Source organism: Triturus cristatus, chromosome 4_1 (genome assembly GCF_964204655.1).
Source record: "Triturus cristatus chromosome 4_1, aTriCri1.1, whole genome shotgun sequence".
NCBI classification, from domain to species: Eukaryota; Metazoa; Chordata; class Amphibia; order Caudata; family Salamandridae; genus Triturus; species Triturus cristatus.
This window is the reverse complement of record NC_140585.1, coordinates 386358193-386385843: the sequence shown is the minus strand read 5'-3', so window position 1 is coordinate 386385843 and position 27651 is coordinate 386358193. Positions and strand designations below refer to the sequence as shown.

The 27651-nt window shown below is 47.3% G+C and overlaps 1 protein-coding gene across 2 annotated transcripts in view; it reads left to right on the top strand.

Moving 5' to 3' along the window:
• ARHGAP8 (Rho GTPase activating protein 8) overlaps positions 1 to 27651 on the top strand; it is a 968737-nt gene that overhangs the window by 841187 nt on the left and 99899 nt on the right. For both annotated transcript variants that reach the window (XM_085652441.1, XM_085652442.1), the window contains exons 10-11: positions 20780 to 20857; positions 22745 to 22873. In XM_085652441.1, the coding sequence (XP_085508567.1) occupies positions 20780 to 20857; positions 22745 to 22873 (207 nt within the window). The remainder of the gene's footprint in view (positions 1 to 20779; positions 20858 to 22744; positions 22874 to 27651) is intronic.

Here is a 27651-nt window from a genome sequence, read left to right as displayed (position 1 = left end):
TGCACAGATATGAATGTCAGCAGCCCTACATGCCAAGAACAGATGCATACTGGTAAGTAGCATATTCAATATTGTCATACCAACACCATCAATCCCCTAGTGTGTCTGTCCAACACATCATAGGTTACCTACTACATCTCCAAAGGTGTAACTTGGCGTATACATCTATTAGGTTGCACCTCGCTGCCATAGAGGCCTATTTACAAAATAGGCAACAATTATCACTTTTCAGAGTACCTGCCATCAAAGCATTTATGGAAGGCCCCAAAAGAATAATTCCTCCCAGAGTACCACCCTCACCTGTGTGGAATTTAAACATAGTTCTCACAAGACTAATTGGTCATCCATTTGAACTGCTACATAAATGTGAACTACAGTTTTTTAACATGGAAGGTTGCTTTTTTAGTGGCCATCACTTCTCTTAGAAGAGTTAGTGAGCTCCAAGCACTAACCATTCAGGAACCTTTCTTACAAATACATCATAATAAGGTTGTTCTACGAACTAATCCTAAATTCCTCCCTAAGGTTATTTCTCCTTTCCACCTCAATCAGTCTGTGGAGTTGCCAGTGTTCTTCTCGCAACCACAAACCGTCGCAGAAAGAGCTCTTCACACTCTGGATGTCAAAAGAGCACTGCTTTATTACATTGAGAGAACGAAACCTTTTCGCAAGACAAAACAACTTTTCGTATCCTTCTCACCACCACATAAAGGCAACCCCATATCGAAATCTGGGATAGCAAGGTGGATTGTCAAATGCATACAGATTTGCTATCACAAAGCAAAACGAACATTGTCAGTTCCCCCTAAAGCCCACTCTACCCGAAAGATAGGGGCTTCAATGGCTTTTTTAAGGAACATTCCCTTACATGACATCTGCAAAGCAGCTACATGGTCTGACACCACACACATTCCCAAAGCACTATTGTGTAGATGTGCAAACAAAACAGCAAGCTAGTGTGGGCCAGGCTGTACTCAAAACATTCTTTCAAACTATTGCAACAGATACTGGTGGTCGCCGCTAAGGAGGAGTACTGCTATACAATCTATGCTTAGTGTGTGATCTGCAGCTCATATTCCTCGGACGGCAAATGCTACTTACCAGTATGCATCTGTTCTTGGCATGTAGAGCTGCAGATCCACACACTCCCACCCACCTCCCCGGCTACCTTTATCTGTTCCAGTATTAGCTTATTTAGATACAGCAGGGGTCTCCAACCGGTCGATCGCGAGCTACCGGTAGCTCGCCAAGACCCTGTGAGTAGCTCGCGCCGAGTGCTGCTCAATTTAGTAGCCCATTAGTCTTATTTGGGCTATTTAGGCTTTTTTCAGTGTCCGTTGCCGCCCTCACCCAAAGCAGCTGCTCCGATTGGCTTGAGCTTAGCTGGGGTGGGGCGGGCCGAAGAGGATGTTGTTGTTCCTCTCCTGAGTCTCGTGACAGGGGCGCGCGCAGAGTCTCGTGACTCGTGTTTACGCGCCCCCTGCCTTTTCCACTGGCACCGCACTGTCCAGACTCCATTGTGTGAGTGCGACGTGCGGAGCTCAAGCAGGCGTGGCAGGGCGGAGCATTGTGGAGCAGTTTGCAGGCCGAAAGAAACTGCCGCACCCGCGCTTACAACTTTGCACCAGACTCGCGCAGGTAAGCCGCAACACTTAATTTATTTATTTAGGCAGGGCAGGCAGATTAAAAAGAAAAGTGCGAGAGGCCCCAGGTTTAAACTCGTAGGGCCTCAGCACTCACTGCTTAGTTCTGTGAAATAAACCATAAGTGCAGGGAGCCAAACTTTTTCTTGGGAGGCCTGCTGGGTTGATTCCTAAACCGGTCTCTTTCTTCCACAACTTGCGTTTCTCATATCACCCTTGCGTTTCCTTTTCATATCTGCATTCTCCCAATTTTACTGTTTCCTAACTTTCTCTTCCTTATTCTATCTGGGTCGAGATCGGATGATAAAAAATAAGATAAAGCCAACCACTGGCACACTAACCTCTTTGAAAGCGACAATGTTTAGGACCCAGGTGTTCCCTCTGTAAAAACGAGACTGGTCTCTTTTGTGGGAGAGAGACGAGTAGCAGCTTCTGTTTACTTAAGTGCTTCATCGGCCTCCATAAGCGCCCTTACCCTCGCTGCCTCCACCTGGGCTTTCCATAGTAAATTGATGCTGGCTTCCTAGTTTACAGATTACCTCACTAAATTTTATTTTTTTAACATAGGATCATCTTTGGTTTAAGTATGGATGGATGATTGTATGTAAACGTATATGTGAGGGCTTAAGTAAGATCTGATGTCACTTTCTGTGATATAACGCGCCGCGATGTCACGCGCCGCGATGTCACGTGCTGTGATGTCATTTGCATACTGATTAGCCAGGCTAGTCCCCCCACTTATATTTTAGGACTTGTGCCCTGCGTGAGCCTCACTCTTTCTCTTCTCAACCATCCACCTAGGTTTCGCTATCTCCCATACTGTTCTCTTTCTATGTTTCATTCAAACACTCCTTTGTGTCGACTCTACTCTGATAACCTGCTCCCTTCATACTTTCCACCTCCCTCAGGCTCACCACTCAAATTCTCCTTCCTCTAGCAAACCCCGAGTACTTGCCCTTCTCACACTTGGTCTCCCCTGGCCTAAACTGTGCCGCCTTCTGCTCATATCATTCTAAGCTCCCGCTTCTCAAAAGCGCGTTCACTGTTTTACCCTCTCCTTTACACAGAAGAACACTTTAAGGAGCATGTGCTTTCATGTTCCTGGACTGCCACAAAATATGCATTACCACAATACCTGTAAGAATGTGTCATGTTGTAATGTTGTCAGTTTATTCCTGACACATACTTAACACATGCTTTCCGCGCTTCAGACGAGTGAGTGCCTTAATGATGAAGGAGAGTGTGCCTGGTGTAGGGTGATACTCTGACGCAGTCTTCAGCCCCAGTCTGTGCTGGAATCAAGCTCCTTGTCTTGCCTATTCCAGATATTAAGGAAGGCGCTGCAGTTCACTCCCCCAGCTGGGGAGAGGGCCTGTCCTCCAGGACTGGGCAAGGAGTGAGATCGCACTAGGTCGGAAGAGTGGGCGTCCAGAGTAGTTCTGCCGTTGTATACTTTTAGATTTCCAGCCCTTAATTGGCCAGTACTTCACCAAATATCTCGGAGGTGGCCAACCTCAGTAAAATCCGGGTATAATTACAGAAGGGTCTTGTTTCTGCACTAAGAGGAACTATTGGGAAAAGTTGTCCATGTTAGAAGAGGGACAACCTTCGTAGTGCAGGGTGATGGTAGTCTGCTCAACTTCAGCCCATGTAAGTGTGACGCTGCAGTAATATGAAACATGTGTGCAGCCCTCACCTAATGTTACAATACTACCTGCATCAGCATGACAGCCAGACCTGCTGGTCTACTCTAAATTAAAAGGAGTTTAATGTGATAGGCGTCCGTAGTTTGGGGCCCCCCAATTACGTGCAATGACCCTTCCGCACTATGTCTTATGTAAGTTTAACTTTAGGGTTCCTAATCACGTCCAAGTGTTAAAATGTTTTCCTCATAAGGACTGAAACCATGTGACACTTCCATGGTTGGGTCATTGGTGTGGTGTAGCCTGGGAGGGACTTCAGTCATGCTCAGAGGCATGTTGTATGTAATTGCAAAAAGAAAAGCTAGTCAACTTGCTGTCATGTATGATCAGTGCAAGGGAGCTAATCTCTTCTTTTCAGATATGGTACCTTTGTTTGATCAGCTCAAAGGTTTTACCATCATTTTATCATATTGCCTTCTGTCTCCAAGTTACTCAGAGTTTCTTTTGTATCTGCAGGTACTTGTAGTATAGTTTTTGTAGTGGAGAAGTATTCTCTGGCTGGGACTATTTGATTTGCCTGCCGCCCTGCCCTATATTAACAACATAATATAATAACAAGTCTATTTGTAAAGCGCACGATTACCCGAAGGTGTCCTGGCACTGAATAACAGATGTTTATTGTTACCCAACTCAATGGTACTCATTTTATCGACCTCAAATGGATGAAAGGCTGAGTGGACCCGCTGGGATTTAAAACTGTGACCATGAGGTCGGACACAGGCCCCTGCAGTGGCTGCTTTAGTGCACTGAGCCACCAGTCCCGGCTTATGGGGCTACTTCTAATTTGGTGCCAGGGCCTCTTTCCCGTCCCATTCCGACAGGCATTGGCCTCCGCTTGCACGGCTTGTGCTATTGTTGTGTCACTGTTGTGGCTTGTGCTTTAGTTTTTTGTCTCACTGTTGTGGCAGTGAATGCACTGCATTTACATTTTAACATAAAATGATGCATTCCTATTCTTTCCCTGCACTGGCACACAAACTGCTGCCCCCTAGTGCCAACACAGGCACCCCATGTGCCATGGGGCAAGGGTGCCTGTGTTGCAGACAGATTCGTTTTTAAAATTTATTATACAGGAAGGGGCACCCATGGTCCACTCACGGAACGCCTCGCTGGGGTAGACTCGGTAGGTAGAGAATAACGCAGCACATCGATTTGCACTGCCTTGCCTCCATATCTATGAGGCCATTAAAGGCCACACAGTGTGGCTTTGAGTGGCCTCATAGATTTTGTACAGTGCACATTCAACTTATGCATTTCAAGGTGCTGTCATGTGTGATGATGAAGAAAGGGGAGGCATTGTGTTGCAGTATTATTAGCATAGGTAGGGCACACATACTCAACATTTTTACTCTGCCTTACAGCCTTAACAGCTAATCATGGACATGGTCATGGACGAAGAGCCAGGTCCCTCCAAAAGGGCAAAGAGCAAGACTTACTACTTCCATCAAGAGTGGGAGAACGAATTTTTATTTACACAAATTAAGGACAACTGTGTATGTTTAATCTGTGGAGCAAAAGTTGCAGTGGGAAAAAAGGGCAATGTTGAGAGGCATTTTTCAACTAAGCACATGCATTTTGAGAGGAAGTTCCCTAAAGGGAGCAGCCTGAGGTCACAAAAAGTAAATGAACTGAAATCTGCATTGCAGACACAGCAATCTTTTTTTACGAAGCCCACGAAGAAAGCCGCTGCGGCTACTGAAGCATCCTTTGTAGTTACTCATCACTTGATTAAGCACAAAGCAACATTTTCAGATGGAGCTGTTGTGAAGGAAGCAATGCTTCTAATGGCCAACTCCTTATTCAAAGACTTTAAAAATAGCCCTGAAATTATGTCTGCCATTTCAGATGTGCAGTTAGGGTCAAACACTATGGCAAGAAGGGTATCTGCATTATCGACCAACATGATAGAGCAGTTAGAGCGCGATTTAAAGACATGCAAATATTTTTCTCTTCAATGTGATGAATCTGTTGATGCAAGCGATATTGCACAGTTGGCAATGTTCGTTAGAATGGTTTTTGAAGATTTTACTGATAAAGAGGAATTTTTAACATTGTTGCCTTTGAAAACCACAACCAGAGGATCTGACATTCACAATGAGGTGAAAAATTATTTTGTGAAACAAAATGTCCCATTGAAAAAGTTAGTGGCGATAACCACTGATGGTGCACCCGCAATGATAGGGCGTCATTCTGGCTTCATTGCCAATTGTAAAGCAGATCCTGATTTCCCTCCGTTATTGAACTACCATTGCATTATACATCAACAGGCAATATGTGCCAAGGTAATGGGGTTTGATCATGTCATGACTCCTGTTGTTAAAATTATTAATTCAATTCGTGCAAAGGCCAAGCAGCACCGAACCTTCAAATTGTTCCTTGAAGAACTATCAGCCGAGTATGGTGACCTTTTACTGCACACTCAAATCCGATGGCTTAGCAGGGGAAAAATACTGCGAAGATTCCTTTCGCTATTGCCAGAAGTCAAAGCTTTTATGGAGTCTAGAAATGAAGATACCACACTGTTATCAAACACTCAATGGTTGCTCGATTTAGCTTTTTTGACAGATGTGACAGAAAAATTAAATGCATTGAACTACGAGTTGCAAGGCAAAAACAAGACAATAACCAACATGGTAAGTTCTGTGAAAAGTTTCAAATCAAAACTTAACCTTTTGATACAGCATGTGCAGAAAAGAAAGATGCAGCACTTTCCCTCTGTGCTCCAAATCCTTTCAGACAACAAAGCTGAGGCTGAGGTCCTGGACATAGAAAAATACAGTAGCCTCCTCATGAGGCTTAATCAAGAGTTCAGTGACAGATTTAGTGATTTCGACCAACTGGAGCCCTGTGTGATGTTCACTTCAAACCCCTTCATGGACGTGGATGTTAGTGACATTTCAGAGAAAATTAGTGCGCTTTTGAACCTTGACTCTGCCACAATGGAAATGGAGATTGTCACACTTCAAAATGACATGGAATTGAAATCAAGGAAATCTGACATTAATTTCTGGAGTCTTGTGGATGCTGAAAAGTTTAAGAACATCCACACAGCTGCATTGAAACTTTTTTCCCTATTTGGCTCTACCTATCTTTGTGAATCAGCATTTTCGGATATGAACTTCATAAAATCTAAGTTTCGCACACGTCTAACTGACGAACATTTAAATGACTCCATAAGAGTTGCCCTCTCAAGCTACACCCCAGATTACAAGGCATTAGTGGACACCATGCAGTGTCAAGTCTCTCACTGAAATAATTTGAATGCATTTGCAATCAATACTTGTTCAATGACAGTTCCTGGTGAAATCCCAAACCTAGGTATCTGTGTCATTACGAACACCAAGATTAAAGTTGCTGCAGAGAAGAATCTTCAGCCACCAGTTTTTTATTTTGTAATAATTGAACAAAAACAAAGCAACTTGCACTGCAGGCCTGATTTACAAACACAAGAAAAAGTTGCTGGAGAGAAGAATCTTCAGCACCTTTCCAACTTTTTATTTGCTGCACAAGAGCAAAGCAGTGTTTGCTGGAGGCCTGGTTTATTGAGATCAAGGAAAAAAGATAGCTATAGAGAAGAATCTTCAGCATCTTTCAAAATTCCTTTTGTTAGTAACAGTTAGTAGTTGAACAAGATAAGAACAAAGCAATGTTTAGTTCAGGCATGGGTTTCAGACACCAAGAAAAAAGTAGTTGGAGAGAAGAATCTTCAGCACCTTTCTAAATGTAACATGTATTTGCTGCACAAGATAAGAAAAAAACAGTGTTTACTGGAGGCCTGGTGTATTGATATCAAGATAAAAAAAGAGCAAAGAGAATAATCTTCAGCATCTTTCAAAGTTCTTTATAGTTGAATAAGAACAAAGCAATTTGTACAGCAGTCCTGGGTTACTGGCACTCCTACAAAGTAAAGGGAGCAATAAGAGTGGAGGACAAAATAGTTACTTTCCAATCCAAACAGAGCTGAAGTTCAGCTTATCTGGCAATTGAAAAACACAGCGATCTTGTCAAAGCTACAGTAGAAGACTCCATCAATTGTGATTCAGCAAAGCTTTGCACAGGCTGACTGCCACACACTGCGACTACTTCACTACTATAATGACTTCTTCGCAACTGCCCCCGCCCGGCTACCAGATTACACAGCATTAGAGGACATCATGCAGTTCCACAGTGAAGGTAAGAATTCTGTTCCTGTTTGTTTGTTAATTGAGCTGCATTACAATGATTATTTCAGTGACAGCTATTGATAGGTCCTGATTTTGAAGCTATTAATTGAAAGGTCGTAAAGTAAACTAGCGGTTTACCAACAGCACACATGCAAAGTCTTTTCTTTCAGTGTTATTGTGTTCAAACCACAGTATGGGCTCTGAAGAAATAGGCTTAACGTCAATGAAAATGGGCGGGGGAGGTCTCTCGGAAAAATGCGCGAGTTGCTTGGGATTTAGTAGCTCACGACGATTTTCACTGACCAGAAGTAGCTCTCACTACACAAAAGGTTGGAGACCCCTGAGATACAGCATACATGGGCATCTTTTCTGTTTCTCACAAAACTCCATCATTTCCCTGCTGGCGAAAAACAATTTGAAGATGGAGCCGATGCCCATGCACACTATCATCCAAAGGAGGAGTCACCTATCTCGTGACTTCCAAAGACTTTTTGCTCCCCATGCCAATTTAAACCCAGCCATATGCCAATCAGTCTTGACCCTGTTGCCCAGGGGAACCATCCAGCCTGAACTGCCAGGCCAGGTTTTCCCCAGACTGGAAAACAAGTATCCTAGGACCGTTTTTGGGGTTTCACCCCTCATCAGCCAGGCTAGTTTGACTCTAGTGGTATGGAGAGCACTGGACCCATGTCCGGGCATACCCGTCCCACTCGGGGTGACAAATGCAAAAGAACAATTGGTGGACAGAATGTTGAATAGTGTCGAACATTCACCCCCAGTACAGAGATGTGGCCTAAATCCATAGTTTTTTGGCTCCCCATGCCCTTCCAGTTTAAACCCAGCCATATGCAAATAAGTCTTGACCCTGTTCTCTATGTGAACAGTCCAGCCCGAACTGCCAGGCCAGGTTCTCACTGGACTGGAAAACAAGCATCCTAGGACCAGTTTCAGGGGTTTCACCCCTTATCAGCCAGGCTAGGTTGACCCACTTTTTTGTTGATGGCAGGCTTTCCAACTTTCAGCACTGGGACACTCCTCAGAGTATGCGAGTGCTATACAAATGCCTTTTAATTTAATTTAATTTCATTTCATTGCTAGGTTAAATTAATGGATGTTCTTGAATTATATATCAATAGCTCAAAACCATTTATTTGAACTATTGGACCATGTTAGATAAGGCCCCCACCCCCTGCAGACGACCACACAGACCAACATGGACAAGTACACTAAGGTGCTGGTGCCTCAGGGTGAGCGGGATCCAGGTGTACAGCCCTATGACTTGACCCTACAGTACATAATGAAAGCAATCCAGGACATGCAGACCTATCTGGAAGCTAAAGTGGATGGGGGAGATGTGGACTTGGGCCTGGTGCGCGCTGATCTCCGGAAAGTCAAAGAGAGGGTCACACAAGTGGAGCAACGGGCACAGGAGACCTCTCCAGAGGTGGCAGGTGTACGCATAGATGGATGGCCACCCTAGAGGCTCAGGAGGATGATTCCCAGGGATGCTGCTGCAGGAACAATGTCCGCCTATCGGGTCTCCCCAAAAGAATGGAAGGAGAATGTCTGGACCAGTGGATTACGGAGGAGTTTCAACCATGTGGGCTATCTCAAAAAAAAATTATTCGATCGTGATCACAGGATGCCTGTCAGGCCGCCCCTCTGGGATAATCGTCCCAGACGACCTCGACCTTTGGCCTTGCTTTTCCGGCACCTCCGCCAGAACTGATGAGAGTTCTCCGTCTGGGTTGTCCGATCGCACAGAGACACAGAGGGGCTAACTGCCGCCCGCAGGTTTCCACAAGTGGCTCAAAACAGCGGGCTTCATACCAACGTGGGCCGGACCAGACTCAGCCCAGCAAGGGATCGACCAGGTGTCCTGCGCATTCTGCACCAACCCGCCTGCCCAAGGAGGCCGATGCTGCACTCACAGATAGCCGGGTAATCCTTCATCTCTTAGCCCCTTGATGGCCGGCTCCCTCTCTGGACTGGGCGCCCACTCCTCGGGGCCTACCTCAGTGCAGAGCCTGTTCCACGTAGTGCCCACACCTACTGAGAGCTGCTCAGCTCTCCTGGGCTATTGGTGTTTGAACTCGCTAACTGCCCCCTCAGCTGAATCACCCACGTGTAGATCCTGAGGTGTTTCCTCCAGTGCAGAGCTGTCTCTATCTTTCTATCGGAGGCATCCAACGGCGCGCTGCATAATAAGGCGCAGGGTGGTGATCCGCTTTACTGCTCAAAGTGCTCCAACTTTCAGCACTTTCTGCTGAGTGCTGGGGCCCCCGGCAGGGCAGGTCTCTGGCCCCCATGGTCGACTAGTATACTGCAGTTGCAGGTCTGAGACAAGTTTACAGAGCTACTTATGTGGGTGGGACAACCAGTGCTGCAGGCCCACCAGTATCATTTGATCTATGGGCCCTGGGCACACACAGTACACTTTAATTTATCAGTATATCAAATATGGCAATCATGGATAACCAATCAGAATCACAATTTACACAGAAAGCATATGCACTTTAGCACTGATCAGCAGTGATAAAGTGCCCAGAGTCCTAAAACCAACAAAAATAGATCAGAAAAAATAGGAGGCAAAAGGCAAAAATGCTTGAGGATAAACCTGCAAAAAGGGCCAGGTCCAAAGGCCAGCCCGGGGGCACAGCATCCAAGTCATCGGACATACTCATGTCTTTCAGATAAAAGAGGACATCTTGAGAGCCGCCAGAATGAAAAAACCCATCAGCTTCTGAGGGCACACCATAGGCCTCTTCCAGGATGTCTCTCTAATCACCCTCCAACGTAGCAGGTAATTCAGGCCAGTTTCTGATTTCTTATGGTTCAAGGAGGTGTTCTATAGCTGGGGACACCTCTTCAGACTGATCTTCCTCTGGGAGGGTCAGCTCCACCAGCCGCGACAAAAGCTTGCCGGGTTCTGGGCCTTCCGGCTGAGGGGGTATACCCCGCTACTATGGGCTCTCCCTGTATCTCCCTGAAAAGAGCATCCGCATGGCAGACCATAGCGTTAATGTAATAGCACCTCACATAATAGGGTTAGAGACTTGCTATTAGGAAGGGGTGTTTCAAGGGAGTCCCTTCCTAATAGCGACTCTGAACCCTATGTAAGAATGTTTTGCAGGTCGCAGAACACTTGCAGTTTACCACCCTCTTAATAGGGTGATAAATCATTCTCAATCGGGAAGGGGTCACCAGGGAACCCCTTCCCCTTTGTGAGTGGGTGCGCAAGCCTTTTTTAAGAGCAGACAGTGGTCCCAGGGACCACTACTCGCCCTTAAGAAATGTAACAAAAACGTTTTAGTTCTTTTTTTCTTTATTGACAAAGCAGTCCCAGACATGGTGGTCTGCTGACCCCAGCAGGCCACCCTCCCTGGGAGTGCCAGCCATTCCCAATGGGGTCGCAAATTGTGACAGTTTCATTAATATGCGTGATATGCAATTTGTGACCCCATTGGGAATCTCAAACAATGTCTCTGACACTGTTGTACATTGATGTTTGCGACTAGCATATTGCGACTCGCAATTCAATGCAATTTGCGAGTTGCAAACATCAGTCGTCGTACATCTAGCCCCTAATGCTTATATAATCTACTTGATAAAGTATCGAGTAAACAAAAAAAGTCTTTCTCGTCTGAATCTACTCGGTGAAGGCGTTTGATAGTATCCATTGGACCGTGGAACTTTTCGGCTTTGGGGACAGGTTCCTACGATGGATTAACAGCATCTACAGCTGCCTTCAGGGCAGCTGTGGGTGTCAATGGACTCTCATGCCAGTCTTTTCCTTTCTGTGCGGCATCCAACAGGGCTGCCCTCTTTCTCCTCTCCTTTTTGCCCTGTATATGGAGCCCCTCACCTGCTAGCAGATCCCGATATCACAGGTATCCATTGTGGGGGGGAACAGCAACTCATCAACCTTTACGCTGACAACGTGATCCTTGCCATCTCTAACCCATAGGTATCTTTCCCTGCCCTGGTCACGAACCTTCAGACTTATGCAGCCATCTCTGGGTTCAAGGACAACATGCAAAAATCGCAAATCTTCAATCTTTCTGTCTCGCCTTCGACTGAACATCTCCTGTGTGACTAATTTCCATTAGAGTGGGCCTCTGACTCTATCCCCTACCTCGGGATCAAACTAGTGAATTCCACACCCTAGACAATTTCAATTAATTACAACAAGCTGGCCAAGCAAATCCGGTCAGATCTACACGGCTGGGAACGCCTGGGAATCTCATGGCTGGGCAGAGATGCGGCCGTTAAAATTACCACCTTATCATGCAATCTTTACCTGTTTCAAGCCCTACTGCTGACCCCGCCTAAACATGCACTTCAATCGATGCAAGTTGATATTAATAGGTTTGTTTGGGGGGGAAAGAAGCCTCACCTCCACAAACATCTGATATACCGTCCGACACACAAGGGTGGCCTCGCATTGCCTCCTTTGCTTCGGTGCTACCAAGCCTCACAGGTAATTTTCTTAGTAGAATGTAGCAGGCCACTCACCGAGAAGCACTGGTGCTTTATGAACCAGGCAGTGGCGGGTTCCAACATCTGGAAGGAACCCTGTCTTCCTCAAAAGCATAGGGCTTGGGGATTTATTCTTCACCGGTCACAAGCTCTGTCTTTTGAGTATGGGATGCTGTGGCAACAAGAGCGGTGTTAACATCCTTCCCTTTCCCAATGACTCCTATCCTAAATAATCCAGATTTTACTCCAGGGCTCCAGCCTGATCAGTATCAACTTTGGCACGATGGCGGCTGTAAATAGATTGGCTGCATGTTTGACCCTCAAGGAATAGTTTCCTTTGACAAACTAAATATTTATTACGGCTTGGAGGAGGCCGATTGCCTTAAATATCTTCAGGTTCACCACCGGGTGATGCAGTCTTCTGTCTGGCACCATGTAGAGAGACCCTTGACGCCCTTCGAGAAATGGTTGATACTTGAGAAAAATGACAGAAGATTCAACACTGAGCTTTATGCCATCCTTATCCGAGGGGAGTCTACCACTCGCTCTGCAGGACACAGGAGCAGGGAAGAGAAAATCAGCAGAACACTCACCTATGAGGAATAGGCTGACATTTTCCATAAGGCCTGTCATACTGCGCACAACATGTTCAGTACAGTAACAGCATACAAAATCGTGTCCGATCGGTATCGAACCCCTGCACAAATTGGCTCTTTGAACTCTAAGGAATGCTGGAGGGGTTGTGGGGGGATCGGTTCGCTACTCCACCTTCTATGGCACTTCCCCAAACTCGCTCGCTTCTGGGACCAGGTCCTGGACAAGAGACTTTGATCCCTCGATTTCTTGCATATTTAATCCTTGGGATGCCTAATCCACTGATGTTTCCACTCCACTCGCGTCGAGGGAAGCATATGGCATTGGCCTTAGGTGCAGCACGCCAGGTGATCCTTGCTCTGTGGGTATCTGACAAGAGCTCTAAATACACAACTTGGCTACACAAACTCTGGTTCATTCTAGGCATGGAGAAGTTGCTCTTAACAGTCTACCAAGGACTAGATGACTAGAGTGGGCCCCCTTTATATACGCCTTTTTTAGGTCTCGGCCTGAAGTCAGCAGCGCATGCGCTGCTCTCGTCATACGAGACTTCTTGGAATCAATAGGATTCCTGAAGCCTCGTCCCAGCTCTGCCTTCAGCTTTCATTCGTGCGTGTCGTTTGGCGTCACGAATTATGCCAAAGGCAGTGCAATGATTGCACTGAAGGCGTGGCAATCATTCCTTGTTGCGACCCTGTCTCCTTTTAGGCACGCCCACCGGGATTGGATCGTTTGCGGGCGGATTTACACTCTTTCCTTTAAAGGACTCGAAGCACTATTTTTTTCTCATTTGCAGTGCCGTCCACACGCTTGTAATGGCCGCTGACAGCCTCTCCTGCTTCAGCCCCCCACCCTCGCAAAATGTGGAATTCTGCTGCATCATCAACGCACCTTATTTCTCTGGTGTTTAGGTTTATAAAGAAATCTATTCATGCATTCATTTGTGCATTATGATGAGCTGACGAGTATATTTCTAGTGAGGCGGGGTTGGACTACAGAGGTATGTTTGAATGGTCCTAGTTAAGGATACAATGTATATTTGTAATACATGTTCTGGTTTGCGGACATGAACCCAGTGGTCTTCGGGGTAGTTAGCCAGGCCTTGGAAGAAACGTGGGCTCTTGTTACACAGGGAGTGCAGCGTCATCTTAGATCTTGCACGGCAAGGATGCAATGAGCCCCAGTGGGATACTCACCTCTTAGAGGTGATGCAGACACACCACAGAATGAACACAAGTGCCTTTTGTGCACCCCACATGTGCGTCTGTTGTGACTCCGCGCTTGTGCCCTTGTGCTGTGCACACGGAAGCAGGGCCGCGGGAAGCAGGGCTGCGGGAACAGAGGCGCCTGGAAGGTACTCGGCCTTTGTGTACATTATCATGACCCTCTGTTCGGCAGCAGCTCAGTGCTGTATTTAACGATTGGAGGAGAAGAGACCCCCTGATGTACACACACTCGCTGTGCATCAAGAGGCAGAGAACCAGGTCAGCAGAGCTGCTGTAGAGCCAGAGAAACCAGGTCAGCAGAGCTGCTTTAGAGGGAGAGAACCAGGTCAGCAGATATGCTTTAGAGCCATAGAACCAGGTCAGCAGAGCTGCTTTAAAGCCAGAGAACAAGGTCAGCAGAGATGCTCTAGAGCCTAAGAACCAGGTCAGCAGAGCTGCTCTAGAGCCAGAGAACCAGGTCAGCCGAGCTGCTGTAGAGCCAGAGAAACCAGGTCAGCAGAGCTGCTCTAGAGGGAGAGAACCAGGTCAGCAGAGCTGCTTTAGAGCCAGAGTACCAGGTCAGTAGAGCTGCTCTAGAGCCTAAGAAACAGGTCAGCAGAGCTGCTCTAGAGCCAGAGAAACCAGGTCAGCAGAGCTGCTCTAGAGCCAAAGAAACCAGGTCAGCAGAGCTGCTCTAGAGCCTAAGAACCAGGTCAGTACAGCTGCTCTAAAGCCAGAGAATCAGGTCAGCAGAGCTGCTTTAGAGCCAGAGAACCAGGTCAGCAGAGCTGCTTTAGAGACGGAGAACCAGGTCAGCAAAGCTGCTGTAGAGCCAGAGAAACTAGGTCAGCAGAGCTGCTTTAGAGAGAGAGAACCAGGTCAGCAGAGCTGCTCTAGAGCCAGAGAACCAGGTCAACAGAGCTGCTCTAGAGCCTAATAACCAGGTCAGCAGAGCTGCTCTAGAGCTTAAGAACCAGGTCAGCAGAGCTGCTCTAGAGCCAGAGAAACAGGTCAGCAGAGCTGCTGTAGAGCCAGAGAAACCAGGTCAGCAGAGCTGCTTTAGAGGGAGAGAACCAGGTCAGCAGAGCTGATCAAGAGCCTAAGAAGCAGTTCAGCAGAGCTGCTCTAGAGCCAGAGGACCAGGTCAGCAGAGCTGCTGTAGAGCCAGAGGACCAGGTCAGCAGAGCTGCTTTAGAGGGAGAGAACCAGGTCAGCAGCGCTGCTCTAAAGCCAGAGGACTTGGTCAGCTGAGCTGCTGTGGAGCTAGAGAACCAGGTCAGCAGAGCTGCTCTAGAGCCTAAGAACCAGGTCAGAAGAGCTGCTCTAGAGGCAGAGAAACCAGGTCAGCAGAGCTGCTTTAGAGGGAGAGAACCAGGTCAGCAGAGTTGCTTTAGAGCCTGAGAACCAGGTCAGCAGAGCTGCTCTAGAGCATAAGAACCAGGTCAGCAGAGCTGCTCTAGAGCCAGAGAACCAGGTCAGCAGAGCTGCTCTAGAGCCAGAGAACCAGGTCAGTAGAGCTGCTTTAGAGCCAGAGAACCAGGTCAGCAGAGCTGCTTTAGAGCCAGAGAACCAGGTCAGCAGAGCTGCTGTAGAGCCAGAGAAACCAGGTCAGCAGAGCTGCTTTAGAGGGAGAGAACCAGGTCAGCAGAGCTGCTCTAGAGCCTAAGAACCAGGTCAGCACAGCTGCTCTAGATCCAGAGAACCAGGTCAGCAGAGCTGCTCTAGAGGCAGAGAACCAGGTCAGCAGAGCTGCTCTAGAGGCAGAGAACCAGGTCATCAGAGCTGCTGTAGAGTCAGAGAAACCAGGTCAGCAGGGCTGCTTTAGAGGGAGAGAACCAGGTCAGCAGAGCTGCTTTAGAGCCAGAGAACCAGGTCAGCAGAGCTGCTCTAGAGCCTGAGAACCAGGTCAGTGGCACTGCTCTAGAGCCAGAGAACCAGGTCAGCAGAGCTGCTCTAGAGCCTAAGAACCAGGTCAGTACAGCTGCTCTAAAGCCAGAGAACCAGGTCAGCAGATCTGCTTTAGAGCCGCTAGAGAACCAGGTCAGCAGAGCTGCTTAAGAGACAGAGAACCAGGTCAGCAGAGCTGCTGTAGAGCCAGAGAAACTAGGTCAGCAGAGCTGCTTTAGAGGGAGAGAACCAGGTCAGCAGAGCTGCTCTAGAGCCAGAGAACCAGGTCAGCAGAGCTGCTCTAGAGACTAAGAACCAGGTCAGCAGAGCTGCTCTAGAGTCAGAGAAATCAGGTCAGCAGAGCTGCTTTAGAGGGAGAACCAGGTCAGCAGAGCTGCTCTAGAGCCAGAGGACCAGGTCAGCAGAGCTGCTGTATAGGGAGAGAACCAGGTTAGCAGAGCTGCTCTAAAGCCAGAGGACTTGGTCAGCCGAGCTGCTGTGGAGCCAGAAAACAAGGTCAGCAGAGCTGCTCTAGAGTCAGAGAAACCAGGTCAGCAGAGCTGCTTTAGAGGGAGAACCAGGTCAGAACAGCTGCTCTAGAGGCAGAGAAACCAGGTCAGCAGAGATACTTTAGAGGGAGAGAACCAGGTCAGCAGAGCTGCTTTAGAGTCAGAGAACTAGGTCAGCAGAGCTGCTCTAGAGCATAAGAACCAGGTCAGCAGAGCTGCTCTAGAGCCAGAGAACCAGGTCAGCAGAGCTGCTCTAGAGCCAGGTCAGCAGACCTGCTTTAGAGGGCGAGAACCAGGTCAGCAGAGCTGCTATAGAACCTAAGAACCAGGTCAGCAGAGCTGCTCTAGAGCCAGAGAACCAGGTCAGCAGAGCTGCTTTAGAGCCAGAGAACCAGGTCAGCAGAGCTGCTGTAGAGCCAGAGAAACCAGGTCAGCAGAGCTGCTTTAGAGCCAGAGAACCAGGTCAGCAGAGCTGCTTTAGAGCCAGAGAACCAGGTCAGCAGAGCTGATTTAGAGCCAGAGAAACCAGGTCGGCAGAGCTGCTTTAGAGGGAGAGAACCAGGTCAGCAGAGCAGCTCTAGAGCCAGAGGACCAGGTCAGCAGAGCTGCTGTATAGCCAGAGATCCAGGTCAGCAGAGCTTCTTTAGAGGGAGAGAACCAGGTTAGCAGAGCTGCTCTAAAGCCAGAGGACTTGGTCAGCCGAGCTGCTGTGGAGCCAGAGAACAAGGTCAGCAGAGCTGCTCTAGAGTCAGAGAAACCAGGTCAGCAGAGCTGCTTTAGAGGGAGAACCAAGTCAGCAGAGCTGCTCTAGAGCCAGAGAACCAGGTCAGCAGAGCTGCTTTAGAGCCAGAGAACCAGGTCAGCAGAGCTGCTTTAGAGGGAGAGAACCAGGTCAGCAGAGCTGCTTTAGAGCCAGAGAACTAGGTCAGCAGAGCTGCTCTAGAGCATAAGAACCAGGTCAGCAGAGCTGCTCTAGAGCCAGGTCAGCAGACCTGCTTTAGAGGGCGAGAACCAGGTCAGCAGAGCTGCTCTAGAGCCTAAGAACCAGGTCAGCACAGCTGCTCTAGAGCCAGAGAACCAGGTCAGCAGAGCTGCTCTAGAGCCAGAGAACCAGGTCAGCAGAGCTGCTTTAGAGCCAGAGAACCAGGTCAGCAGAGCTGCTGTAGAGCCAGAGAAACCAGGTCAACAGAGCTGATTTAGAGCCAGAGAAACCAGGTCGGCAGAGCTGCTTTAGAGGGAGAGAACCAGGTCCGCAGAGCTGCTCTAGTGCCTAAGAACCAGGTCAGCCGAGCTGCTCTAGAGCCTAAGAACCAGGTCAGCAGAGCTGCTCTAGAGTCAGAGAAACCAGGTCAGCAGAGCTGCTTTAGAGGGAGAACCAGGTCAGCAGAGCTGCTCTAGAGCCAGAGGACCAGGTCAGCAGAGCTGCTGTATAGCCAGAGATCCAGGTCAGCAGAGCCGCTTTAGAGGGAGAGAACCAGGTCAGCAGAGCTGCTTTAGAGCCAGAGAACCAGGTCAGCAGAGCTGCTGTAGAGTCCGAGAAACCAGGTCAGCAGAGCTGCTTTAGAGGGAGAGAACCAGGTCAGCAGAGCTGCTTTAGAGCCAGAGAACCAGGTCAGCAGAGCTGCTCTAGAGCCTGAGAACCAGGTCAGCAGTGCTGCTCTAGAGCCAGAGAACCAGGTCAGCAGACACTGACTGACTGAAACTGACTAACATTGACTGACTGACACTGACTAACATTGACTGACAATGACTGACTGACACTGACTGGCTGACTGACACTCACTGACTGACACTGACTAACATTGACAGACTGACACTAACTAACATTGACTGACTGACACTCACTCACTGACACTGACTGATTGACACTGACAGACACTGACTGATACTGACTCACTGACTGACACAGACTGAAACTGACTCTTACTGGCTAACTGACACTGACTGACAATGACTGACTGACTCTGACTGACACTGACTGACACTGACTGACACTGACTGACACTGACTGATACTGACTCACTGACTGACACTGACTGACACTGACTGATACTGACTGATACTGACTCACTGACTGACACTGACTGACACTGACTCTGACTGGCTAACTTACACTGACTGACTGACAATGACTTACTGACTGACTGACAATGACTGACTGACAATGACTGACTGACACTGACTGTCTGCATGACTCTGACTGAAACTGACTGACACTGACTGACTGACACTGACTGACTGACAGACTGACACTGACTGACAGACTGTCACTGACTGACACTGACTCACTGACTGACTGACTCTGACTGACTGGCTGAAAATGACTGACTGACACTGACTGACTGACAATGACTGACTGACACAGACTGACTGACTCTGACTGAAACTGACTGACTGACACTGACTGACTGACACTGACTGACACTGACTGACTGACTGACTATGACTGACTGACAATGGCTGACAATGACTGACTGACTGACTGACTGACAATGACTGACTGACAATGACTTACACTGACTGACTGACACTGACTGACTGACACTGACTGACTGACACACACTGACTGACACTAACTGACACTGACTGACTGACACTAACTGACTGACAATGACTGACAATGACTGACTGACACTGACTGATTGACACTGACTGATACTGACTCACTGACTCTGACTCACTGACACTGACTCACTGACACTGACTCTGACTCACTGACACTGACTGACAGACTGACACTGACTGGCTCTGACTGACTGACTCTGACTGGCTGACAACGACTGACTGACACGGACTGACTGACAATGACTGACTGACACAGACTGACAGTGTCAGTCAGTCAGAGTCAGTCAGTCCGTGTCAGTCAGTCATTGTCAGTCAGTCAGTGTCAGTCAGTCAAACACTGACTGACTGACACTCACTGACTGACTGAAACTGGCTGACTGAAACTGACACTGACTGACTGACACTGGCTAACATTAGGTCTCGCCTTTCATTAAGTTAAAGTCATTTGCTTTGCTATACAATACCATTAGCAAAGCAAATGGCTTTTACTTAATCAAAGGCGAAACCTATTGCATTTTCAATGTTTGTTTTCTACTGAATTCAACGAACTGAGATGTCCAACCTACCTGAAATTACATCGACTGCTGCCTCCACCTGTCCCCCTTTCAACTGCTGTCTCCACTTAAAATGTCCTGAGCCACCGACAATGACTGACAATGACTGACTGACACTGACTGATTGACACTGACTGACTGATACTGACTCACTGACTGACTGACACTGAGAGACGGACTGACACTGATTGACTGACCTTGACTGACTGAGACTTACTGACATTGACACTGACTGATACTGACTGACTGACACTGACTGACTGACTCTGACTGACTCACACACTGACTGACTGACACTGACTGAAACTTACTGACACTGACTGACTGGCACTGACTGACTGAAACTTACTGACACTAACTGACTGAAACTTACTGTGACTGACTGCCACTGACTGACTGACACTTACTGACACTGACTGGCTGACACTGACTGACACTTACTGACTGACAATGACTGACTGACACTGACTGACATTGACACTGACTGACATTGACACTGACTGACTGACACTGACTGATACTGACTGACTGATTGACACTGACTGACACTGACTGACTGACACTGACTGACACTGACTGTCTGACACTGACTGACTGACACTGACTAACACTGACTGACTGACACTCACTGACTGACTGACACTGACTGACTGAAACTGGCTGACTGAAACTGACATGACTGACACTGACTGACTGACATGGCGAACATTAGGTCTCGCTTTTCATTAAGTTAAAGTCATTTGCTTTGCTATACAATACCATTAGCAAAGCAAATGGGTTTTACTTAATCAAAGGCGAGACCTATTAAATTTTCAATGCTTGTTTTCTACTGAATTCAACGAACTGAGATGTCCAACCTACCTGAAATTACGTCGACTGCTGCCTCCACCTGTCCCCCTTTCAACTGCTGTCTCCACTTAAAATGTCCTGAGCCACCGGTCCTAATGACTACTGACTTTTGACACGACGGACTTCCATCACTGACCACTTAACTACACCTTATGAAGGATTGGGGGTGCGTGGGGGTTTGTTATTAGGGTTTCTTGTGTATTTTTTATGGTTAACTGCCTCAGTATCGCTGCCGGCCCCTGGGTTGTAGGCAAGACGCTGTGTTAAAACTTTACTGCGTAATCAATAAAAATAATTGATTCATAAAAGTGCAATCGTTTACACAATGACAGTGCCTTTAAATCATTGTTCATGGTTCACATGGTAAAAAGGCTGCTCCAAACATTTAAATACGATTCCTTTTTAATTCTAATGACTGTCTATGTCAATAATTATCTCTATTCTACGTTAAATAATGTGTCTGAGTGCATTAGCCTATTTATTGGCAATCAGATTATCGATCCGGAAATAATGAAGGGCTGCATGTGCCTCACCTGGGTGTATACCGGTGCCCTGCTGCTCTCTGATCACAGCTGTGCCTTGTGTCGTCAGTCCCCTCGTTGAGCGTGGCTTCTTTTTCTATCCACAGGGCTCAGAACAGAAGGCCTGTTTAGAAGGTCAGCCAGTGTTCAAACTATCAAGGAGCTACAACGACTCTACAATCTGGGTAAGGCTCACCTCGTCTGCCAGGGTAAGGCTCACCTCGCCTGTCACAGCATACATTCTCAGAGCTGTTAAAGTCCCATTGACATGTGTCTCTGAACGGCAGTATCGCTATCTGTCATGTAATTAGTTCATCATAAAACCATTTGCAGCCTAAATGTCATATTACAGTTCGAAGTATTGCTGCCCCTGAAAGATAACAAAAGGCACGTGGATCTCTCTGAAGAATGAATCATCGACTGAAGGCAGCCGGTGCTCGACGGTCTGCGGCAGCCGCTGAGTTATGGAATCGGAGACAAAATATGTCATTATTTCATACACCGCTTATTTACTTCTAGATTGTTGGAGTTTGTTAAAACATTACCCGCAGCTTCCATGTGTTAGCTAGTTTGCCTCCAGCAATGTAAAGTGTTGTGACAAAGTATTTTATATATGTCTACATCTCAGAGATTTTGAAATTGGTTAAGTTAGTTTAATTACATTTTCGTTTAATTGTTCGCACAACATCCGCAAATTTCAAAGAAAACTAAGCAATAACCGCGCTAAATAAGTCAAAGCCTCGTGTCCCAGGATATAATTGATTTATGTCATTTGACAGATATAGGATTCATATATGTTCTGATTAGAGCCTGATAATAACGAAATTAAATGCAGCTAAGGGAGTCAAAAGCATTGTTTTGAGCAGTGTGCAATAGCGCTTTGTTCCCTACAAGAACCATGTCCTGTTGTTCTGTTCTGGATCGCGGAATGAGTGACCGTGTTGACTAAGAACCCTTACGTTAAAGGTGTGAGTAACGGACGTGCTTACAACGGGGAAGAAAGTTGCAACAAGCACAGACTCCCTTAACTAATTGAGAGCTGGTATGCGGGCCCGTGGCTCTCATTAGACACTCTTTCTTAAATAGAAAAAGTCCAGGGAAAGTGAACGCAGACCCTTGATGCCCTGATGAATTTGCCGCCATTTTGAAAAGGCAATGACACATGTAGGCCATTCCTGAATGTGGTTACATGACATGACTGTGTTTTTTTAACCTTGGGATGACTCTCATACTGAAATAAAGAAGTTGGAATTATATACGTGAGTCAGACCTAATTTTATTTAAGAATTTACTGGTCTCTTTTTTTGGTTTTGGAGTTTGCTTTTTCCATTTTTATATTTTCACACGTTCTTGAATGGGATACACAGTTTCTTTTTTTTTTTTCCATGAGAATGATATCGATGATAAAATCGTAAACAAACTGGTGAGTACCTGCCAGCAGCTCCTTTGGTGTTGCACACGTGAGATATTTTCTCATTTTTTCCTCACTTTTTCTTTATAATTATTGCAGTTTAGTCACCTATAGATGCTGGTTGAGTGACTTTAATACATGGCAGGGTTTTTTTCACTTTTTGGGAATTAATAAATATTAAGTTGCATGGCACTGGGGACCTAATGATAGTTCATGATAAGAACTACTAATGTAGGAGTAATAGATTTATACATTACCCTACTAGGAATCCCATGTAATTATATTGTTTAAAGTAGTGCCTTTTTGTTACCAGGTCTTTGTTGTTGTATTACAGATTGAGTGGAGGGTGGCCTGGTATATATTTTCCCTCTGTAACTCCTTGTTAAATATGCGTTCTGTTAATGGGAACAGTGAGGCAAAGAAGGATCGAGAGAGACCAAAGTGCGGTGGGCAACGACTTTAAGTCTTGCACGCAGAAGATGCAAATATAGAAGCTAAAATCTAGTACAAGATGAATGACTGCTTGGTGTCTACAATTGGAAATGGTGAGGTTCATTTATAGGGATTGAAATTGATATGATGGACAAATCTGTACAGATGTAAACTTCCTCCTGCCTTGCATAAGTTGAGAGATGCACTGAAATATCTTCTTTAATTTTAGGAAAGCCTGTCAATTTCGATATGTATGGAGATATCCACGTCCCTGCAGTCATCCTCAAGACCTTCCTTCGAGAGCTTTCCGAACCGTTACTGACCTTTGACTCCTTTGAGGCTATTCTTCGAATCACAAGTGAGTCCATGAGCAGTCGTCGTAGTTCTGAACTCTGTGTTGGCTTGTGGTTCATTGCTTCCTTGGACAATCGGAGACATAGAATGAGAGACGTGAGAAAGAGAGCTTGTGTGAATGTATATATGCCCTCTTACTACCTTGTTGAACCCTCTTCCTTCTGTCATCCCTTCGCACTCTTGGAGTACCGCAGTTGTGTGGCACATTCTCCCCTCACACGCTTTGCGTGCCGCAGTTGTATGGCACATTCTCCCCTCACACGTTTGGCGTGCCGCAGTTGTATGGCACATTATCCCCTCACACGCTTGGCATACCGCAGTTGTGTAGCACATTCTCCCTTCACTCGCTTGGCGTACCGCAGTTGTGGGGCACATTCTCCCCTCACATAGAACCCCTGTTATCCTCTGATGCTGTGTGGATGCCCACATGCACTATGATGCCCTCTATGTATCTTTACCCACTCTCTTAGCAGTCACTCTTTCAAGCATTACGGTGAGGCATTTCACCCACACCCCTTGGTGTCACTTTATCGCAGTCTATGCTGTTGCCTACTCCATCCCTTCACTCTCTGGACCAAATTGATGAATATGAAAAAAAATCCACAATACCTGTTGTATACCAGAGCATATGTAGCCACAATCTTCCAGTTTAACTGAAAGTCCAAGTTGGTGAAATCCTTTTCATGTTGGAAGACCCCCGTTACAGCTTTGAAAGGTTAGGAACTATTCCATTGAACGGCTCCTATCATCTTCCCTGTGGCCTCTTTCATGTGCTATTCCAGCGCGGTTTTCAAACCGAGCGATATCACTTATAAAATATATTTATTTATTTAATGTAATGTTCGAGGCATATGAGCTGCAGATTACACACTATGCATAGATCGCCATCTGGTGTTGGGCCCGGATGTTTGCACTTGTTTTTGTCCTGCAGAGTCTTTGGAAGTCATGAGATAGGTGACTCCTCCTTAGGATCATAGTGCGCATGGGCGCTCCATCCTCAGATTGTTTCTTTCCGCCATCGGGCTCGGATGTGTTTCTCGTGCTCCAGTACGGAACCGTTACCGATTCCTGTTTCGACGTTCAATCCTTCACCCTTTCGATGTTATTGTCTCGATCGCGAACCCTAATTGGCACGCATCTCTACAAGTCTTCGATTCCGGTCGTCGAAGAAGGCCTTCAGGCCGACCTGAGCCTTGGCATCTGGCTCATGGAAAGGACGCCTTTCAAAAAGTGTCCTCGATGTGGTCGAAGTTTCCCCACACTGATCTGCATGAGGTGTGTAATCTCTGCCTCTCTTCGGAGCACGAGGCCAGAGTCTGTCCAGCTTGTGCCTCTTTCCGCTCGAAGAAGACCATCCGGGATGGACGAGCTCCAAGAACCATGGCTCGCTCGTCGACTTTGATCCCCGACGACATCTTCCAAGAGGGCGTCGATGTGCCAGAGGAGCAGGTCGAAGAAGGCCTCATCAGCGCCTCCGAAGCTGATGACTCCGACGTTGAAGAAGTGACTCCGACTCAACGGGTCGTAAGTAGAGACGTCGACCCCGACCCACTCCCTACAGCAAAAAGGGCTTCGGTCACACCTTCACCTTCGGGCTCAGGTGCACACCGACACACTGCTTCCCAAGCCCCACCCTCGGGCCCGGCAAAGAAACCTTCCGGGCTCGAGTCTGCCTGCCACCGAAGACACCAAGCAGTGACTCCCCGGCACCGAAAAAACACTCGAAGCCGACGAAGAAGCCACTCCCCAAAAGTTCGGACTCACATTCTTCGGAGCTGAAAAAACCATCGACACCGAAGAAGCACAAAGAGACTGGTAAATCACACGGCTCCAAGCCCAAAACCGCTCCGGAGCCAGCGCCGATAAAGCCCTCGATATCGACACAGTCGACACCGAACACCCAACCTTCTTTAGAAGAGCTTTTTTGACCAAACCCTTGACAAAAAATTCTAAAGACCCTAAAACTGGTCAATTAACTCTGAGTTCCAGGAAAAGACCACTGGACATGCCTGCACCAGTTCCACTACCTAAAAAGAGGGACATAGCCACATCACCTCTTAGAGTCCCTTCTCCACCTTCACCTCCTCCACCTCCCCCACCACCTCGTTCTCCTACGCCATCCCCTACACCAGTACGACGATGACGACACATATGATGACACAGGGGATGGTGCGGACGACCTGCCACTAGGGGACCCAGTCCACCAACTTCCCCTGACCCTTGGGATGACTATAATACGCCTGATGTCCCTAATGTCCCGCAAGATGACATCTACCCCTCTAGGCCTTCCCCACCAGAAGACATCATGGGTTTTAATCAGCTGGAACACCGAACTGCCCAGTACCACAAGGTCGACCTACATACAGAACCGGTCGAAGAGGATTTTTTAATGGACACTTTTAACACCACCCAAAGGTCCACATCCACTTTACCCATGCTCAAAGGGGCTATTAAACACGCTACAGAGGTATTTAAGGACCCTCTTAGGGCTAGAGTCATCAATCCTAGAATTGAGAAAAAATACAAAGCTGCCCCTACAGACCCAGCTTACATTAAGGGCCTTGTTCCATTAGACTCTTTGGTGGTCTCAAATGCTAGAAAGAGGGCTAACTCGCAAACATCAGGTGATGCAGCTCCGCCCGACAAAGTCTAAACTCCTGGACGCCTCTGGCAAAAGAACAGCGTCACAGGCAGCTACCATTTGGCGCATCGCAAACACTCCGGCCCTGTTAGCCCCATACAATAGGGCTCACTATGATGAGTTGGAGTCCCTACTACAACACCTCCTGGACAAATACAAAAATAAGGCCAACGACCTCATACAGGAGGGTAAAATTATCACCAACACCTCCATCCGGTGAGCTCTCGATGTGGCAGATACAGCATCCAGAGCAGTAAACACAAATGTCCTTCTCCACAGGCACGCGTGGCAACGCATTTCCGGTTTTAAACCTGGGGTGCAAAGCTCTATCCTCAACCAACCATTTGACCAACAACACCGTTTTGGCCCTAATGCCGACGCATCCCTTGAAAAGATGAAAAAGGACACGGACACAGCCAAATCAATGGGAGCCTTGCAATCGCAAGCTCCCAGACGTTCTTTTCGTCGCTCATCCTACAAGGGCAACTCCAGGGACTACTCGTCTGATAACCAACCCACCTCTTACAAGCCTCCCACCCAATCCACCTTCACCAGAGGGTATCAGAGAGGAGGATACAGAGGCAACAATAACAAGGGCAGAGGCCAGACTAACAACACCCGCTCTGCCTCCACCCCTGCCCAATGACTTCCCTCCGCTTCCCCCGGACCATTCCACTCAAGTCGGGGGAAGACTACAACAATTCCTTCCTGTCTGGACCAACATCACCACAGACAGGTGGGTGCGACAAATAGTGCAATGAGGTTACTGTCTCGAACTTACCTGTACCCCCCAAACATTCTACCCAAACAGCGTCCAATGTCAACAGAACATTTGACACTCCTGAAACAAGAGGTAATTTCCTTACTACAAAAAAGTGCAATAGAGCTGGTTCCCCTGCATCAACATAACACAAGAGTTTACTCCCTGTATTTTCTCATACCAAAGAAAGACAGCTCTCTGAGACCTCAGGCCACTAAACCTATACATACAATCAGACCATTTCCACATGGTCACACTTCAGCAAGTCCTCCCTCTGCTTTCACAGGGCGACTCCTGGCTACCTTAGATCTCAAGGACGCCTATTTCCATATTCCCATTCATGCAGCTCACAGAAAATATCTCAGGTTTGTAGTGGACGGGCAGCACTATCAATTCAAAGTACTCCCTTTCGGAGTCACAACAGCACCATTTGGTATTCACAAAGTGCCTAGCGGTAGTCGCAGCCCATCTAAGAAGACAACACATTCACGTCTTTCCATACCTCCATAACTGGATCATAAAAGTCAGCTCGTACAACCAGTGTGTTCATCACACTCACTCACCTATCCAATTACTTCACGACATGGGGTTCACAATAAACCACGCCAAGTCTCATCTGCAACCCTGTCACACGCAACAGTACCTCGGCTACACAATAAACGCCTCAAAAGCGCTAGCCTATCCCACTCCAGCCAGGATAGCTAGCATTCTCGCTCTCCTCACCAAATTTCAGCCACATCACTCTCTTCCAGCTCGAGTGTTCATGCAGCTCATAGGGATGATGGCCTCTTGCATATTTATAGTGCCTCACGCAAGACTCCAGATGCGTCCCATACAAGAGTGTTTAGCACGACAATGGAACCAGGCTCAAGGACAGCTAACAGATCTTGGTAGACGGTCGCACTCATTGCTCTCTCCAGTGGTGGAACACCAAAAACCTTTCCAAAGTGCGACCGTTCCTAGAGCCAGTTCCTCAAATTGTCATGACAGCGGACGCGTCGCTCTCCGGCTGGGGAGCTCACCTATTACATCACACCATGCAGGGCAGGTGGACACCTCAACAAAAGTTATTCCACATCAATCACCTAGAATTAATGGCCATATTCCTAGCCTTAAAAGCATTCCAAAAACAAATATCAGGCAAGACTGTCCTAGTCCGCACGGACAACATGACAGCCATGTACTACATACAGAAACAAGGCGGGACACGCTCTCTGTAGCTCTCTCAGCTAGCACAGAACATATGGAGATGGGCTATCCCTCAGAACATTTTTCTCCTAGCCCAGGAGTCCAAAACACCATAGCCGATCTGTTAAGTCATCAAACGCAACAGATCCACGAGTGGGAACTTCATCCACAAGTTCTTCAACCATTCTTTCAA